Source organism: Carcharodon carcharias, chromosome 25 (genome assembly GCF_017639515.1).
Source record: "Carcharodon carcharias isolate sCarCar2 chromosome 25, sCarCar2.pri, whole genome shotgun sequence".
Taxonomy (NCBI): Eukaryota; Metazoa; Chordata; class Chondrichthyes; order Lamniformes; family Lamnidae; genus Carcharodon; species Carcharodon carcharias.
This window is the reverse complement of record NC_054491.1, coordinates 3,333,707-3,352,226: the sequence shown is the minus strand read 5'-3', so window position 1 is coordinate 3,352,226 and position 18,520 is coordinate 3,333,707. Positions and strand designations below refer to the sequence as shown.

The window sequence follows — 18,520 nt, the reverse complement described above, 5'->3', positions numbered from 1 at the left end:
CAGGGTCCCAAGACATAGATTGGACCCAGATGTAATTCACTGCTCTATCCATTGATGCTGGATGAAGACTGGGCCAAAGTATCACCACAGGTGTTTCTGGAAACTTGTTTTCAAACTGATCATTTCTAAGGCAGACTGGGAGCTATAAATCCTCCCTTGTCTTCAAAAAAATCTGTCAGCCAGACTGTCTGTGCCTCCCCCAACCCACTCAACAATTCTTTCCCTCCCCTAAAGTCTTGTGTACTGGTTCAACTCCACAGAGGATCCAACAAATTTCCAACCCCTGCCTTTTCACTGAACTGCCTCTGAGCTCTGGTTCAGTGCTAGCCCATTGGATGAAAATAAGGCCTCAAACATCAAAATGGCTCCGGCTGCTTACCGAGGATATTGAGTGGAAGCTGTAATGTTTCTGCCCACTGCCCACGATCTACTGATAAGAAAAATTGTCCCTTTAACTTCCTTGTTGCCAATTCATCATTGTCTATAGAATCTTTTAATTACTGTGGATTAACAGGACTCCTTTGATGCCTAAGAAGGTAAATGTGCCATGTGAGGTTGTACTGAGCAATGCAAAGCAGGGAGATGTGTTTTCTTTGCTGAATTACATGATCCTGCCCCAGGGTGAATATACTACAAGCATTGTAAAATTTGGAAATTTTCTGAGGTGTTCGCCGTTAATCATTATCCAGTAAATTTTAAGCAAAGTACATGTATGTGAACATTGCTGGAGTTTACCTTTATGTTGGGTTTAACTCTGATACAGTCACACACACAGTCGAGCAGGCTACTGATAGTCTTGGTTTATGCTGGCAGATGGGTTCATGTGTTACCAAGCCAGATGGCGTCATCTGTGGTACCATAGTATAGATGTCAGCAGCTGGTACCTCATGCAATGAGGAGCGAGAAAGGGGGCAAAACTCAGATATGCATAATAAATATTAAATAATTACCTGACTATTAAAGAATGTCGAGAGACATCTAATATCTTCACACACAGCAGTAAGGATATCGGCACCATGGACCTCCTGGTGTTATTTCTTCAGTTGATTTTTATCGACTTTTGCTTGACTTTCCTCCCACTTCCTACATAAATAATCATGTTGCAACATTCCTTTTATGTTTTCTTTTACTAAACTTTCTTGATTGATTGCTCATATGCATACCATTTCTGGAATGTTAACAAGCATAACCATAACCTCAAAACAGGATCTATTAACATTTAAGGGTCACCAAGTATAGAAATGTGTTTCTAATTGACTTAATGCAGCAGAACAGGAATTATGGTTCAATCTGGTATTTCAGCATTAAATGGTTCATTCATGTATGGTTTTTCCCTCTACTCCTGTAATAAGGTTGCCTTTAATCACAAGTTTAACTTGGGGTAACACAGTAATCACAAAACAAACTTTGAAAAAAGTACTAGGAAAGGGTAATGAAATAATCCCTATGTTATTGTGCAACATAAAACAGGTCTGTTGGATATCTTCACAACCAATGGCAACTGGATGGCCGAGTGTTTTAAAACAATGTTGTAGGAGCATAGGAGCAGGAGTAGGCCAGTTAAGGCCAAAAGCCAGTACCACCATTCAATGAGATATTTGTTTGCAGAAGAAACGTTTCCCAACTTCACTCCCAAAAGGCTTGGTATCTATTGTTTAAGCGATATCCCTGAGTCCAGCCAGCAGAAAAAGTTTCTCTCCATTTGCCCTATCAGTTTCCCTCAATTTCTCAAAACCATCAATCAAATCACCACTTAGCCTTCGAAATTCCAGGAATACAATCATACTTTGTGTAATCTCTTCTTATAATTTAATGATTGGAGAACTGTGATTGATCTCAGCAGGCCCAGAATAAGCTCAAAGAAGGCATTAGCAATTTCTTTTCACTAGCAATTAATTAGGGTTATGAAAACCTCAAATTATTTCACTCTGATGCCACCGTATATCATTTGTGGAAGTAGTGCAGTGGAAAAGTGACCAAAAATTCTGCACATAGTTAACAGGGAGTCTGAGCTTTGGGGCCTAAGAATGAGGGTCTAATAACAAATTGTTCAGGGAAAAAAAAAATTCTCTAAGGATTTGTATAAAAACCAGATGATATTTGAAAATTCTTCACTTAATTCTACCTAACAGCTTTTATAAAATAATGTTTGTTAACTTCCTTGTGTGGTCTTCTTAACATTTGTTGGATTTTTGTTCCCACAAGGGTGAGTTAGCGTCAGCAATCAAAACACTCCCCATTGGGCATTTCCAGGTCATTAGTTTCATGGGCAAGATATTTTTTTTTAAATTTGTTTATGGGATGTGGGTGTAGCTGGCTAAACCAGGATTTATTGCCCACCCCTAATTGCGCTTGAGAAGGCGGTGGTGAGCTGCTTTTTTGAACTGCTGCAGTCCATATGGTGTAGGTACACCTAGAGTGCTTTTAGCAAGGGAGATATATTTCCTAGTCAGGATGGTGAGTGGCTTGGAGGGAACTTCCAGGTGGTGTTCCCATCTGTCTGCTGCCCTTAGATAAAAGCAAAATACTGCGGATGCTGGAAATATGAAACGAAAACAAAAATAGCTGGAAAAACTCAGCAGGTCTGACAGCATCTGCAGAGAGGAACACAGTTAACGTTTCGAGTCCATATGACTCTTCAACAGAACTAAAGAAATATAGAAATGTGGTGAAATATAAGCTGGTAGAGGGGGGTGGGACAGGTAGAGCTGGATAGAGTGATAGGTGGAGGCAAAGAAGAGATTGCCAAAGATGTCATAGACAAAAGGACAAAGGGGTATTGATGGTGGTGATATTATCTAAGGAATGTGCTAATGGTGACATTAAGGGTAAAAAGCAGGACAAACAAGTGGCAGATGGCCCTAGTGGGGGTGGGGTGGGGGAAGGGATTGGAATGGGCTAAAAGGTGGAGATAAAATGATAGGTTTAAAAATAGGTGGGAAAAGAAAATTATATTTTAAAAATTTATATAAAAATATAAATTATGGGAAAAGGGGGTGGGGATGGAGGAGAGAGTTCATGATCTGAAGTTGTTTAACTCAATGTGAATTCCGGAAGACTGTAGGGTGCCTAGTCGGAAGATGAGGTGCTGTTCCTTCGGTTTGCATTGAGCTTCACTGGAACATTGAAGCAGGCCAAGGATGGACATGTGGGCAAGAGAGCAGGGTGTGTTGAAATGGCAAGCAACAGGGAGGTCTGTGTCATGCTTGCAGAGAGACCGAAGGTGTTCTGCAAAGCGGTCATCCAGTCTGCGTTTGGTCTTTCCAATGTAGAAGAGACCACATTGGGAACAATGAATGCAGTAGACTAGATTGAGGGAAATGCAAGCGAAGTGCTGCTTCACTTGAAAGGAGTGTTTGGGCCCTTGGACGATGAGGAGGGGGAAGTAAAGGGGTAGGTGTAACACCTTCTGCGGTTGCATGGGAAGGTGCTGTGGGAGGGGGTTGTGGTGTAGGGGGCGATGGAGGAGTGGACCAGGGTGTCCCAGAGGGAACAATCCCTGCGGAATGCCGCCAGAGGGGTGAAGGGAAGATGTGTTTGGTGGTGGCATCATGCTGGAGTTGGCAGAAATGGCGGAGGATGATCCTTTGAATGCGAAGGCTGGTGGGTGATAAGTGAGGACAAGGGGGACCCTATCATGTTTCTAGGAGGGAGGAGAAGGCGTGAGGGCGGATGCGCGGGAGATGGGCCGGACACGGTTGAGGGCCCTGTCAACCACCACGGGTGGAAAACCTCAGTTAAGGAAGAAGGAAGACATGTCAGAGGAACTGTTTTGGAAAGTGGCATCATCAGAACAGATGCGACGGAGGCGAAGGAACTGAGAGAATGGGATGGAGTCCTTACAGGATGCGGGGTGTGAGGAGCTGTAGTCGAGATAGCTGTGGGAGTCGGTAGGCTTGTAATGAATATTGATGGACAGTCTATCACCAGAAATTGAGACAGAGAGGTCAAGAAAGGGGAGGGAAGTGTCAGTGATGGACAATGTGAAAAATGATGGAGGGGTGGAGATTGGAAGCAAAATTAATAAATTTTTCCAGGTCCACATGAGAGCATGAAGTGGCACCTAAGCAGTCATCGATGTACAGGAGAAAGAGTTGTGGGAGGGGGCCGAAGTAGGACTGGAACAAGGAATGTTCCACATACCCCATAAAGAGGCAGGCATAACTGGGGCCCATATGGGTACCCATAGCCACACCTTTTATTTGGAGGAAGTGAGAGGAGTTTAAGGAGAAATTGTTCAGTGAGAGAACAAGTTCAGCCAGACGGCATTCAAGATTCAACCACATTGCTGGGATCTGGAATCACATATAGGCCAAACCAGGTAAGAAAAACAGATTTCCTTCCCTCAAGGATATTAGCGAATGAAGGACATTATAGAGTCGTCCTCTATCTAGAGTACTCTCACAATGTGCCATGTTCCCTGATTCAGTCTAGTTAATTTTCATGGAATTGATCATGCAAAATGAGTGATATTGATTCTGTTGCCTATTATATATCTTCTCTGATATTTATTTCCTGTGACTTCAATTAAAATTAGAGTAATATGGAGAAAACAGAGGCACTTGCATTTAAATATGGTGCATTACCATTTTCTGAGGATGACCCAAAATGGCTCTCAATCAATAAATTACTTTCCGATTGCGGTCATCACAAACATGATAACTAACTTTGTATTCAATAGGATCCCACCAAGAAACATGAGATCAAAGGTGAGTGATCCAATTTTGGTAGTGCTAGCTGAAAGAAATGTTGGCCAGGACATACTTAGATTTGAATACTCATTTGATGGATGTCAATGGTAATGGTTTGTAACCATATCCGCAGAAGCAGCTGGTAGGGAAAAAATGCCATCCTCCATGTACCAGAGCTGAGAGTCTTATGCCATTTCTATACTCAGCCAGCTCAAAGGACTTTGGAAAGAACATCCAATCTTCTGGGCCATAGATTAATAGGATTTTCAAGTTGATTTTCTTCTTTTATCTTATCTGCATTATTCAGAATTCTACTGTAACATTCAAACCAGATTTTCATAGGGACCCTGGCATCAACAGTGATTGCTGTATCCAAGAGTATATGGTTTAACATGGGTGTTACAAAAGTATAATAATTTTCACAATATTTTCCTGATTTGTTGTAAAGTAGGTTTATAGATGTGAATGTAGATGGTTCCGCCTGTGTGATTTAATAACATTCAAGAGTCAGGTAGACTGCAAACTTGAATTTATCAAAAGAAGCTAGGTGCAGAAATTTACTTGAAATGCTAATGAGTAAACATGGATGCTGTCTTAGCATGTAAAGTGTGAAGGGAATTTGCATTTTTAGTTAAGTGAAGGGATCGTTTAGATTTCACAGGGATGTTAGTCTGTTTACAACTAGCCAGATAAGCAAGGCTAAGGAGTGTGTTTATTTTTCCCAAAGGCTACTGACAATATTGGCAACATGAAAGTTTTTATATTATGGGAAAGGTACATTTCCAAAGATATATGGAACAATGGAATTTACATATTAAAGAGAGAGAAATGTAAATAAAGGAGAATGAAAGGCTATGTTGGGGTCCATGTAAGACCTAAAAGGAATGTGTGAAACAGCCTTGAAGAAGCCTCCAGCCATTTGTGCATAAGCCTGCTGTGTCCATTAACTGAAGTTGGAGAAAACCATTTGGAATTCCACTGTCAAATGGGTAATGTGTTAACTTGCTTGTTTTTTTTAAATCTAAAATCCATTTTGGACTGTTGCCTTAAAGTGGGGTGTGTAACTGGGAGTCAGGTTAATGAGGAATTTTAGGATTTGTTATAATATTAAGTAATCGTAGTCTTATGTACGTGCTTGAAATCTTTTCTTTTGTTAATCAATATTTTAATTGAATTGTTTAAATCTTTAAAGGCCTTGGTGGACTCATTACTTCTGAATTCAGTGCATACATCCTGTCGTGATAAATACAAATTGCAAAACCGTTGTAATAGTGTGGCCAAGTTTCCCTTGTGGAGTTGGTCCACTTGGCACATATCATCTGTCACGTCATAACAACGGAATAAATAAATAACATGCTGTGGAGCATGGATTTTGTGTCTTCCATAGCTGAAACTTATTCAAACAGAATCACTTGAGTTTCGTCTTTCATTCTTGCAAAACCTTGGAAAACCACATATGCTGACTCAGCAGAAATTTCAGCTGTGAACTGTAAAGTAGAATACAGTTTTACATGTGGCCCACATTTTATAAATCCTGTGTTTGTTATTTTTGTTTCCAAGTACACAGTGTACTAAATTAAAACAGCCAGCAAAGTTGGTTTGTAGCGAGGACATCAAGGGCATTTTTTGGCTTATTGTCTGTTGAGTCAACCAATATTGTTAGCTGTGGCAAATAAATACCATTAAGCTTCAGCTCTGGTTATGGATTTACTGGTTTGGAGATCTGCAAAATGGCAAGGCAACCAATTGAGTGTTGTTGTGCTGATAGCAGAGCCATTCTGAGGGTACGGTGAATCAGGGTGACCGCCCCGGACCCCGTGCTTTGAGGGGGGGGGGCCCACGCTTCGACATCGCAGTGTCAGATGTAATACTATTCTGAACTAGTTAACTTCTTTAAAGCCAGCTTATAGGGGCATAGCATCCGATCTGCAGGGTAAGTCACTCACTTGCTGTGGTTATTTGCAATCCCAGGCAATTTAAACCCTCCACTTCTAATTTCATTCTTCTTCCAGTACGCATTTGCGACTAACATTTGCTTAACATTGGAAGATGGGCAGTCTTTTCCTTTAAATAGTCATATTATTTATTGCTTTGTGCCTGTGTTTATTTTTAACATTGAACACAGCATGTCCTCACTCCGACATTTAGGCCGAATTTTGCAGCCACCACCCCCACCCCCACCCCACTTCACCCCCCTCCCTCCCTCCAACTTCACCCCCCTCCCTCCCTCCCCTCCAACTTCACCCCCCTCCCTCCTCCCCAACTTCACCCCCTCCCTCCCCCCCAACTTCACCCCCCTCCCTCCCCTCCAACTTCACCCCCCTCCCTCCTCCCCAACTTCACCCCCCTCCCTCCTCCCCAACTTCACCCCCCTCCCTCCTCCCCAACTTCACCCCCCTCCCTCCTCCCCAACTTCACCCCCCTCCCCAACTTCACCCCCCTCCCCAACTTCACCCCCTCCCTCCCTCCCAACTTCACCCCCCTCCCTCCCCTCCAACTTCACCCCCCTCCCTCCCCCCCAACTTCACCCCCCTCCCTCCCCTCCAACTTTACCCCCCTCCCTCCCCCCCAACTTTACCCCCCTCCCTCCCCCCCAACTTCACCCCCCTCCCTCCCCCCCAACTTCACCCCCCTCCCTCCCCCCCAACTTCACCCCCTCCCTCCCCCCCAACTTCACCCCCTCCCTCCCTCCCAACTTCACCCCCTCCCTCCCCCCCAACTTCACCCCCCTCCCTCCCCCCCAACTTCACCCCCCTCTCTCCCCCCCAACTTCACCCCCCTCCCTCCCCCCCAACTTTACCCCCCTCCCTCCCCCCCAACTTCACCCCCCTCTCTCCCCCCCAACTTCACCCCCCTCCCTCCCCTCCAACTTCACCCCCCTCCCTCCCCCCCAACTTCACCCCCCTCCCTCCCCCCCAACTTCACCCCCCTCCCTCCCCGCCAACTTTACCCCCCTCCCTCCTCCCCAACTTCACCCCCCTCCCTCCCCGCCAACTTTACCCCCCTCCCTCCCCCCCAACTTCACCCCCCTCCCTCCCCCCCAACTTCACCCCCCTCCCTCCCCCCCAACTTTACCCCCCTCCCTCCCCTCCAACTTCACCCCCCTCTCTCCCCCCCAACTTCACCCCCCTCCCTCCCCCCCAACTTCACCCCCCTCCCTCCTCCCCAACTTCACCCCCTCTCTCCCCCCCAACTTCACCCCCCTCCCTCCCCCCCAACTTTACCCCCCTCCCTCCACCCCAACTTTACCCCCCTCCCTCCCCCCCCGGCGGTGGATTCCCACGTGGCAGGACTGGTGAGCCATTGAAATCTCTCTAATCTCTCATCCCATCGGCGGGACTGGAAGATCCCGGCAGCATGAGGGGCTGGAAAATTCCGGCCTTAATATTTTCTCCAGCTGGGGTGTGGGGTGTGTTCGTAAAATTGTTCTAATGGAATGCCATAGAGATCATGGATTTCTCCTTAACAGAGGGAGAGCCAACAATTATGATCAGCCTTGGAAGCGCTGTGTAGTTTTACATGCGACACAGACATCACTGTCAATAGTGCAGTACATGGATTGCTCGGTAGTTGGGATGCTGCGGGTGCTCCTTTTCACACACATGCTCAGGGGCCCAGCCATCAGAGGAAACATGTCTAAAAAACGTTACGGGGAGCCCATACAGTGTGATTTCCCTCCGAGCCCACCTAGGGATTGACCTGACTGATAGCGTACCGAAATCCACCAATGAAGTGATCTCACAAAATAGGTTATGTTCGGGATCTGATAAACTTGCGAAATGATGGGGGAAGCAGGGATTACCCAAAGGAGAAACAATTATTTTTATTTCAATCTCGGAGCGTGGGAGTTGTTTGCACAGCCAGAATTCATTGCTCGCCCCTGGTTGCACTGGCAATGGTGTGACTTCAGGTGCTGTGATGGAAGTGCATAAAACAGGAAAATAGTTCATTTGAGATAGAGAATGCAGTAGATGAAGTCTAAAAGCTTTGGGTTACACAAAACTGCTAATGTATACTTAATAATAAACTCCTCAAACACGGATGAAGAAAAAAAATGCTGCTTAACCTATCTTAGTTGAAAGAACCACAGCCAGATGTGCAGAATATCAAAGGAAGATTTATTTACTCAGGAAAGAAATTACAGATAATCCATGAAACAGCTGACTGCCAGACATTAACTCAGCAAGTCAAGGGTAAAGTATATCATTTTCGAAAATCTACTGATTAATGTTTCTTTGTTTTCCAGTATATGAGTTCTTCCATGTATTGCCATGGCACCTTCCAGCTTAAATGTAAGTACACAGGCAAGTCAGGACAAACGCCCCAAAAGTACCTGTCTGTGTAATTACAATATAATTTTCAGATCCTTAAGTGGTTCACTTATAAACTTGTACCTCCAGTAAACACAAAATTTCACTGAACTAAGCAAAGATGAGAGTAAGGAGCATGTAAGTAAATTTCTGTCTTGCCCCTGATTTGATCTCTCTCTCTCTCTACTTTTCACAAACTTTACAATTCTTCATCATCTAATATATATCAGGTTCAAGACCTCAAAAAATTAATAATTATGAATGCAGATTACAGAGGATAAATCCATTATTTGAACAATCTTCATCTTGTAAACTAACAATCAACAAAGAAACCTTATTTGCATGAGCACCCTGCACTTGGTATTTCCAGAGACCAATCGAATCACTAAATTTACACTCCATTGAGATAATTTACTGAGTGATATGGTTGAAATGCTTGCTGTCTGACAAAGTGCAGATAACTGCTACATGAGATACAAGTGAGGAAGCTGTCCTGTTTGGCACTCCAGATTAACCTGTCCATGACAGCTTGCATGTAGCACGTGGCCAAAAAAAAGCATCAGAAAATTCTGCGGAAGCAACTGACCTTAACACATGTTGTCATTTGGTATAACCTAGTTGCAGGTGTCCTTACGGATGACATAGATGTACAACTGGCTCTATGCTCAGTGGGAGTCATGCAAGTAGGTCAGAGACTGTGATATGGTTGGCGGCATAAAGACAGGTACAGGAAATTCACAATCTGCTGATTTTCTCGGTATTCCTCCTTTCGTCCTGTATAATTTCTCTTTCATTCTGTGCTACATCAACTGTAAATACCACAATCAGACTTTGAAAACTAACTCCCATCGCTAGCTTGAACTTTACTGGGCTCTAGATGCCGAATGTTCACTTGGATGCGTTGAAGCACCTGAGCTGCTGAGAAAGTTTGTACTTTAAAAGCTCATAGCCAACCAGACATTTTTGCTTTTACATCAGTTCCAGAATTCTAATCCCGACGTATATGATGGATGGAATGTGCTATTCTGCAGCACACATCTGGCCTGAAATCAGTAATCTCTGATTGTTATACTGCTGGATGCAATGCCACTTCAATAACCAGCTGCCTGCTCGCAACCTTTTTGAATTATTCATAAAATCCACACATAACGTTTAATATTCTTCTCAAAATGCCATTGAAACTTTAGCTTGGCTACAGGCATGTTAATTGGTGCTTTCTTGAATGTTTTCACTCAGAGGGAGCCACTAGGAAAGGAAGTAGAGCATGGCCCATATTAGTCATTTGGACCTAGACTGTCTACATCAGTTGCACTGTAATGTGTCCAGCAGTGTTGTGAGAAGATTTCAGTTTTCTTTCATTACTTAAATCTTCAATATTTCAGGTTTACACTGTAACTGATTGCATCAAAAAAGTTGCCCTTTAACAATTAAGGAATGTACCAGTATTCCGTAAACCTAATGGCATTGATATTATCACCCTCCCACTCCTCCAAACGGGAAGGAGAGGGTCATAGGAGGGAGGGTTAAAATATCGGAATTGACTAGCCTGACCTCAGGCCGTTCCCATTCCTTTCCACTGTAATATTTATGGCAGCCATACGGGCCCTGGATGGGGCTCACATTACACACAGGCAGGAGGCGGACAGCCTGTGTCAGTCCGATGATGCCATCAGCTGGTTCCACACCTCACCTCTCCCTTCCACCAACAACTGACTGCTGGAACAGTTCCTTAATAGTCTTGGTTAACAAAAATCTATTAGATTTAAAATTCACAATTAATCTATTATCATATTGTAGAACCAAGAAGCATTGTTTCCATTGTTTCTGATTATTAATTGATTATAGTCTTGCAGTCATATTTTGTCATCTATACTTTTATCCTCTGACTTTCTTTGCTAATATGGTGTGCTCTACTGAAGACTTTGATTTATTGCTAGGTTCCATCTCCTTAGATATGTGTTACCATCCAGCAAACTGCCATTCCTTGCCGCTGTTTGACCATGCGGAGGAGGTCTAGTCGATCTTGATGCTGCCTTCAGCTGATAGGAACATAGATTCAGGAGGAGGCCATTTAGCCGCTCCAGCCTATACCACCATTCAGTAAGATTATGGGTGATCTGTGATCTAACACCCACTTCTGCCATATGTTCCTTAATGGCTTTGGTTAACAAAAATCTATCAGATTCAAAATTTACAACTAATCTATTATCAATTGCCATTTGCCACAAAAGAGTTTCAAACTTGGTGTGCAGCTGTAGAAGCATTTCCTAATTTTGTTCCAGAAAGGTCAGCCTCTAATTTTTAGATTATGCCCCCAAGGCCCTAAGATAAAAGCAAAATATTGTGTAGGCTGGAAATCTGAAATAAAAACAAAAAATGCTGGGAAAACTCAGCAGGTCTGGCAATATCTGTGGAGAGAGAAAAACAGAGTTAACATTTTGAGTCTATATGATTCTTCTCCCAGGTCCTAAACTCCACCAGCTAAAGAAACAGTTTCTCTCTATCTACCCTGTCTATCCCCCTTGGTATCTTAAAACCCTTCAATCAAGTAACGTATTAACCTTCCAGCCTCCAGGGAATACAACCCGAGTTTGTGTAATCGCTCCTCGTAATTTAATGCTTAAGAGTCCAGATGTCATTCTGGTGAATCTACACTGCATTCCCTCCAAGATCAATATATCCTTCTTAAGGTGCATCGCGCAGAACTGTTCTCAGTACTTCAGGAATACCTTCTCGAAACTCATACAAATAACATCCATAGACATTTCCCTGTTCACTAATTTAGTCACCTCTTCAAAATATTCAATCAGATTTGACCTATCCTTCTTGACCAAATCAATGCTGGCTTTCTCTGATCAGCTGAAAAATTTCAAGGTGTTCAGCCACTCTATTCTTAGTAACAGAATCTCAGTTTCACGGCAACAGATGTTAGGCTAACTGGTCTATAATTCCCTGGTTTCCCTCTCTTACCTTTCTGATATCTATATGTGTGCACTTCCAGCCAGAAATGTAGGTGATGGACTTCGGGTGAGCACCGAATCCCACAGGACGATGATCAAGATTAACCAAGAATAATGTTTCCTCTTCAGTACACAGGCACTCAGACCAGTTGTAGAAAACCGATTACCATTCAATTAAGATCAAATAGCTCAGCACAGAGTTGGGAATAAACTTGGTTAAGTAGATATTGACTAGGCTGACTGAGCCATTAGGGAAGCATGTTATCTGTTTTTCTATACAATATCTTTCACTATAAACCGAGTGCCCTCATTTTAGGAATGTCAGAAGAAGAGTTTTATATCAAAAATAATTGTTCGTATTCATATTTTAACTGTTTCCAAATTGATAGCAATCATGCACTTTGTTCATAATAAAGAAAAGTCAAAAACTTTCTGAAGTAACAAAATTCAAAGGAGCAGTACTCCTTAATTTTTGATAATGTAATTTCTTATATTACACTCTGGGACCCATATTGTGCCGTGCAAAAACCTACAAAATGTTTATACATGTAGCCAAGCAGTCCATGCCTGTAAAATCGAGGCTTGGGCCGATAAGTGGCAAGTAACATGCACACCACAGAAGGGCCAGACAAAGACCATCTCCAACAAGAGGGAGTCTAACTATTTCCCCATGATATTCAATAACATTACCATCGCCAAATCCCTCAACATCAATTTTTTGAGGACTGCCATTGACTAACAACTCAACTAGAGAAAACACAGAAATGTCCAGGCTATTCCAGCAGCTAATTGGATGGGTAATCTATGGCACATGGCTCACCTTTTTATTCCCCAAAGCTTTTCCACCACATACAAGGCACAAGTCAGGAGTGTGATGGAATATCACAACTTGCCTGATGGGTGCAGCTGCAAAAAAAATTCAAGAAACCTGACACCATCCAGGACAAAACCATCCACATGATCAGCACCCCATGCACCACATTAAACATCCACTTCCTCCACCACTGGTGCAGATGTAGTATATACCATCTACAGGATGCACTGCAACAACTTGCCATGACTTCTTAAACAGTACATCCCAAAACCACAAGCACCACAACCTAGCAGGGCAAGGGCATGTGCAAACCGCCATTCTCACACCATCTTGCCTTAGGCATATATATCACTATACCTTCATCATCACTGGGTCTAAATCCAAGAGCTCCTTCTCTAACAGCACAATGAGAGTACCTTCACCACAAGGACTGCAGTGGTTCAAGAAGTCATCCCACCACCACCTTCTAAACAGCAACTAGTTATGGCAATAGGTGCTGGTTTTGATAATAGTGCCCGTATACCAAGAATGCATTAAAAAATTGGACTAAGTAGGATAACATTCCTATTGGCCTTTGAGATCCATCATTTCACATGTGGACTGATAGAAAAAAGCACAGTTACATGATCTCAGATGCCAACATCCTCACTTCATTTCTACCAGCCCACCATACAATGACCGATGTTACATTCCTATCTGTCACTCTGGAGGACTTAAAGACTGACTGGAGGTAGGAAGGGTCAAATGGATTAGCTAACTGACTCTCTAGTTATTTAAAGATAACAGAGGAAATGTCCTACATTAGCCACTTAATATTTTGCTCCTTTAAATACTTAGAGAAAAGAAAACAACACTTTATCATTTCAACATTGTTCTGCTTAATGCACGAGATGTTACAAAAGTATTGGCAATAGATTACGCTTTTTTTCATTAATTAATGGGATATGGGTGTCACTGGCAAGGCCAGCATTTATTGCCAATCCCAAATTGCCCTTGAGAAGGTGGTGGCAAGCTGCCTTCTGAAACTGCTGCAGTCCACGTGCTTTTAGGGAGGCAGTTCCAAGATTTTGACCCAGCAACAGTGAAGGAATGATGATATGGTTCCAAATCAGGATGGTGTGTCTTGGAGTGGAACTTGCAGGTAGTGGTGTCCCTGTGCGTGTTATTCCAGGTCATAGAGGGTTTGAAAGGTGCTGCTGAATGAATTTTGCGAGTTGCTGCAGTGTATCTTGTAGCTGACATACAGAGTTCCCAAACTCTGACCTGCTATCATAGTCATAATATTTCTGTTGCTTGTCCTGTTCAGTTTCTGGTCCATGCTGACCCCACAGGATATTGGTGGGTGATTCAGCGATGGTCAGCCTATTGAATGTAAAGGGGTGATGGTTTGATTCTCTCTTGTTAGAGATGGTCATTGCCTGGTACTTGTGTGGTGCAAATGTTGACCAGGTCTTGCTGCATGCAGGCACGGACTGCTTCAGTATCTGAGGAGTTGCAAATAGCACTTAACATTTCCCAATCATCAGCGATCATCCCCACTTCTGACCTTATGATGGAGAGAAGGTCATTGATGAAGCAGCTGAAGGTTGGCGGGGCAAGGACACTCCACTGCTGAACTCATGTAGCCATACCCTAAGGCTGAGGTGATTGGCCTCCCAATAACCACAACCACCTTCCTTTTCGCTAGATATGACTCCAACCAATGGAGAGTTTTCCCCTTATTCCCAACGACTTCAATTTAGCTTGAGCTCCTTGATGTCACATTCGATCAAATGTTGCCTTGATATCAACAGCAATCATGCATTTTAACAAATTTGGGAAAGTATTTAATCCAAATAGTTAAAATTCTTTCCAATGTCGTTTGATCAAAGGTTTGTGTGAAAGCAACATGAATGTAATACTCCAGAATGGATCCAAAGTGACAGACTAAAATTTCACTTTTATTTAATCCAGATGGAACTAAGATTGTGGTTCATTCAATAAAAAGAAAAAAGTAAACATTGGTCATTTCCTAGTCTATTTTGCTTGGATGTAATCTCTATCACTTATAAAAAAGCTGCTGTTACACTAACAATGTTGGGCCATGCCTATGATAGTTCCTTACTCATTTTGTGCTAATGCATTGAAGTCACTGATTTCAAAACCTTTGCCCTACTTTCCCAATCTCACTGTGGTTTCACAAATCCTATCTCTCCAAATTGTCTTTAAGCCTTTTGGCTCAGCCCTTATCCTTTTCTCCTAACTCTGGCCTGTTATGGTTTTCCATTAGCACTCTGGAGCTTTCTCCCTGAAGCCCTCCACCTTGTCAGATCTCTTCTCATCTTCACAGCCCACCTCTACAAACATATCTTTCGTAACCCTTCTAATTCCTGCTTTGTGACTGTTCTTGTCTGATCATTCTTCCCACCCACTCACCAGCCCTCCCAAGCTTTTGGGATATTTTGACATGTTAAAAGTGAAGCTTAAGTGCAGGTCATGGTTGATGTTGAGCTAACAGTGAAAGGGCATGCTGTTGTATTGATTTAACACTAACATAAAGTCCAAAGTTTGTAGATGCACTTAAGCAATGCTCCAAAAGCACACAACATGATACTAAGTGTAAATGTCAAAAATACCAACAAAATAAATCTTTAAAATGAAAAAAATCAATGAACCAGCACCATAGAAGCAGAGTGTACAGTGAGTTTTCAATTATGCTCTGTATAAACATACAAAATAGGAGTAGAAATAGTCCATTCATCCCATCGAGCCTGCTCCGTCACTCAATAGCTTGTTTGTGTTTCGAGTTCTACATTCCTATCTACCCCCGATAAACTTTGATTCCCTTGCCTAACAAAAATCTATCTACCTCTGCCTTAAAAATATTTGGTGATCCCGCTAGCGCTGCCTTCTGAGGTAGAATATTCCAAAGTCGCACAACCCTTAGAGAAAAAAATTCTCCTCATCTCTGTCCTATACGGGGAACCTCCTCTTTACCGCCTCCAATGCATTTACATCCTTCCTTAAATAAGGAGACCAAAACTGCACACAGTATTCGAGATGCAGTCTCACCAATGCCCTGAAACATAGTATCCTTACTTTTATGTTCAATTCCTCTCGCAATAAAGGATAGCATTCCATTAGCCTTCTTGATTACATGCTGTACCTGCATACTAACTTTTTGTGACTCATGCACGAGAACATCTAGATCACTCTGCACCTTGGGGCTCTACAGACATACTCCACTTAAGTAATACTCTACCTTTTTATTCTTCCTGCCAAAGTGAACAAGTTCACATTTTCCCACATTATACTCCATCTGCCAGATTTTTGCCCACTTACTCAACTTATCTATATCCGTCTGCAAACTCCTTATGTCTTCTTCACAACAAATCTTACTGCCTATCTTTGTGTCATCTGCAAATTTAGCTACCATGACTTCACTTCTCTTGTCTAAGTCATTGATGTAAATTGTAAAAAGTTGAGGTCCCACCACATACCCCTGCGGGACTCCACTAGTCATATCCTGCCAATCAGACAAAGACCCATTTATGCATACTGCTTTCTCAGCAAATCTCTTATTCAGGTTAATATGTTACTCCCACACCATGAGCTTTTATTTTCTGCAATAACCTTTAATGTGGCACCTTATCAAATGCCTTCTGGAATCCCAAGTACAGTACATCTACAGACTCTCCTTTACCACAGCACATATTACTCCTTCAAAGAACTCTGATAAATTGATAAAACATTATTTCCCTTCCACAAAATCATGCAGAATGTTCCCGATTATCTTGTGTTTTTCTAAGTGCCCAGCTATGACCACTTTAATGATTGACTCTAATATCTTCACTACAACAGACATCTAGCGAACTGGTCTACAGTTTCCTGTTTTCTGCCTCCCTCCCTTTTTGAATAGAAGGGTTATATTTACTACTTTCCAGTCTGATGGAGCCTTTCCAGAATCTAGGGAACTTTGGAAAATTAGAACCAATGCATCCACTGCCTCAATAGTCACCTCTTTTAAGACCCTAGGATGAAATCCATCAGGACCTGAAGACATGTCCATCAGTTTGCTTAATTCTGCTTCCCCAGTGATTGTAATTTCACTAAGTTCCACTCTCCCTTCCACCTCCTGATTTACAGCTATTACCGGAATGTTCTTGTATCTGCTATAATGAAGACAGAAGCAAAATATTTGTTTATTTCATCTGTCATTTCCCTATTATCTACTCTTAACTCCCCATTCTCACTCTGTAGAAGATGAACACTCACTTTACTCTGCCATTCTTTATATTCTGACCAATCATCTGACCTACTTGTAAATAGCCAAAATAATGCAAAGCACACCAAGAAATAGAAAGCAGAGCAAATTTATCCCTTTTTAAGAGAACTTGGCATTCTGGTTTTCATACAGAACGAACTTGTTTAGCTTCAAGCAACTGTGCTCTAAATGAGTCTTTCAAAAACAACAAAAACAGAAACTAGCTGACCTTGATGTGGTTGACATGCTTTCAAGTCCCTTGGTCTCATAGGATGGCGCAGGGACAGCATGCAGGGTCAGGACAGCTCACAGAGTGCTGCAAACCGTCTCTCAAGTGGCTCACACCCAACTGCCACAGGCTCACGCGCCAGGTCAAGGACTTGGTCTCGCTCCAGTTGCCTCACGACTGCAGAGGCCTTGAGGCCATGTTAAGAGGCAGGCCATCAAATCCCAAATGATGAACAGGCACTCACAGAACAGTCAAGCAGTATTAATCTTTCGCTCAACATTCAGTTGTTTTTTTTTAATAAACTGTATCCTCCTCCCTTTCATTAACCCAGTCTGCCTTTTTTTTCCACTTTGGCCTGGAAACTGTTAACCTAACAGCCCACATCTGTTTCCAATATGGGTCGAGTTACATCTTTTGGAAACAAGGCTGCTTTTTACTTAGTCAATTGCACTGAAAAAAGTTTTCAACTGAGCTAAAAACGACTTTAAGGCAATTACATACACAACAACATCACCTAATTCATGTATATATGGCACATTGTGAAGAGTACAATAAAAGGTTTTGGTAATCTTCAGAAAAATTACTAAAAGTTTCAGTAAGCTATAGAAAAACAAATCCATAAAAGAAACATATTTCACAAAGTTACACAAGATTCTCTGAATATAGGAAACTTCAGGCAGGTCGCAAAATCTTCAGCAGCCTCACCCACACTGGAATAAAGTAACCATTAGACTTCAGAAACTAGACATAGAAACGATCCAAAGAGTTTTATACCAAGTTGTGCACATCAGACTTCTCATTTGCATTAAAGAGGCTAAAAAACAATGTTATTCCGAAGCACTTACCGAGCAGCAGCACAAAAGTGAGAGAGGACAAAATCATGGTGGCTTTAAAAATTCGACATTTAATCCACAACTTGATGAGAAACTTTCGTGCTGCTTTTCTCCGCCTCCTGAATTTATGGGACTGGAATGCTGGGACAGACCTGAACACATTAAAACATCAGGAGAAGGAATGCCACCGAGGGATATTTACATCTTTCCAAAGCACAACAGTGCAACATGCTCCTTATCAACCCATTCAGTTTATTCCAGCTGTCCAGATGTAAAAGTGGAGTGTGCTGGAATCGGCTTTCCAGGGATTTGATGGGACAGGTCCGTTACGTTGAGAGCTAATTGATTCGTTTCAGGGGAGTGAATGGAGAGGGCAGTGACCGCTCGAGCTGACATTACACAGATTTTCCTAACAGAAAGTTGCAGAGAGCAAGTCGAAC

The 18,520-nt window shown here is 42.5% G+C and overlaps 1 protein-coding gene across 2 annotated transcripts in view; it reads right to left on the bottom strand.

Annotated features, from left to right (window-relative positions):
• The window catches only part of LOC121269666 (CXADR-like membrane protein), a 133,706-nt gene extending 115,429 nt beyond the window's left edge, over positions 1-18,277 (bottom strand). The window contains exon 1 of one of the 2 annotated variants that reach the window (XM_041174460.1): positions 18,093-18,277. In XM_041174460.1, the coding sequence (XP_041030394.1) occupies positions 18,093-18,129 (37 nt within the window). In that variant the 5' untranslated portion in view covers positions 18,130-18,277. Of the gene's footprint in view, positions 1-17,247; positions 17,362-18,092 lie in introns of those variants that run through there. The other variant, XM_041174459.1, reaches the window with a different exon arrangement.
• Positions 18,278-18,520: the final 243 nt, after the last annotated feature.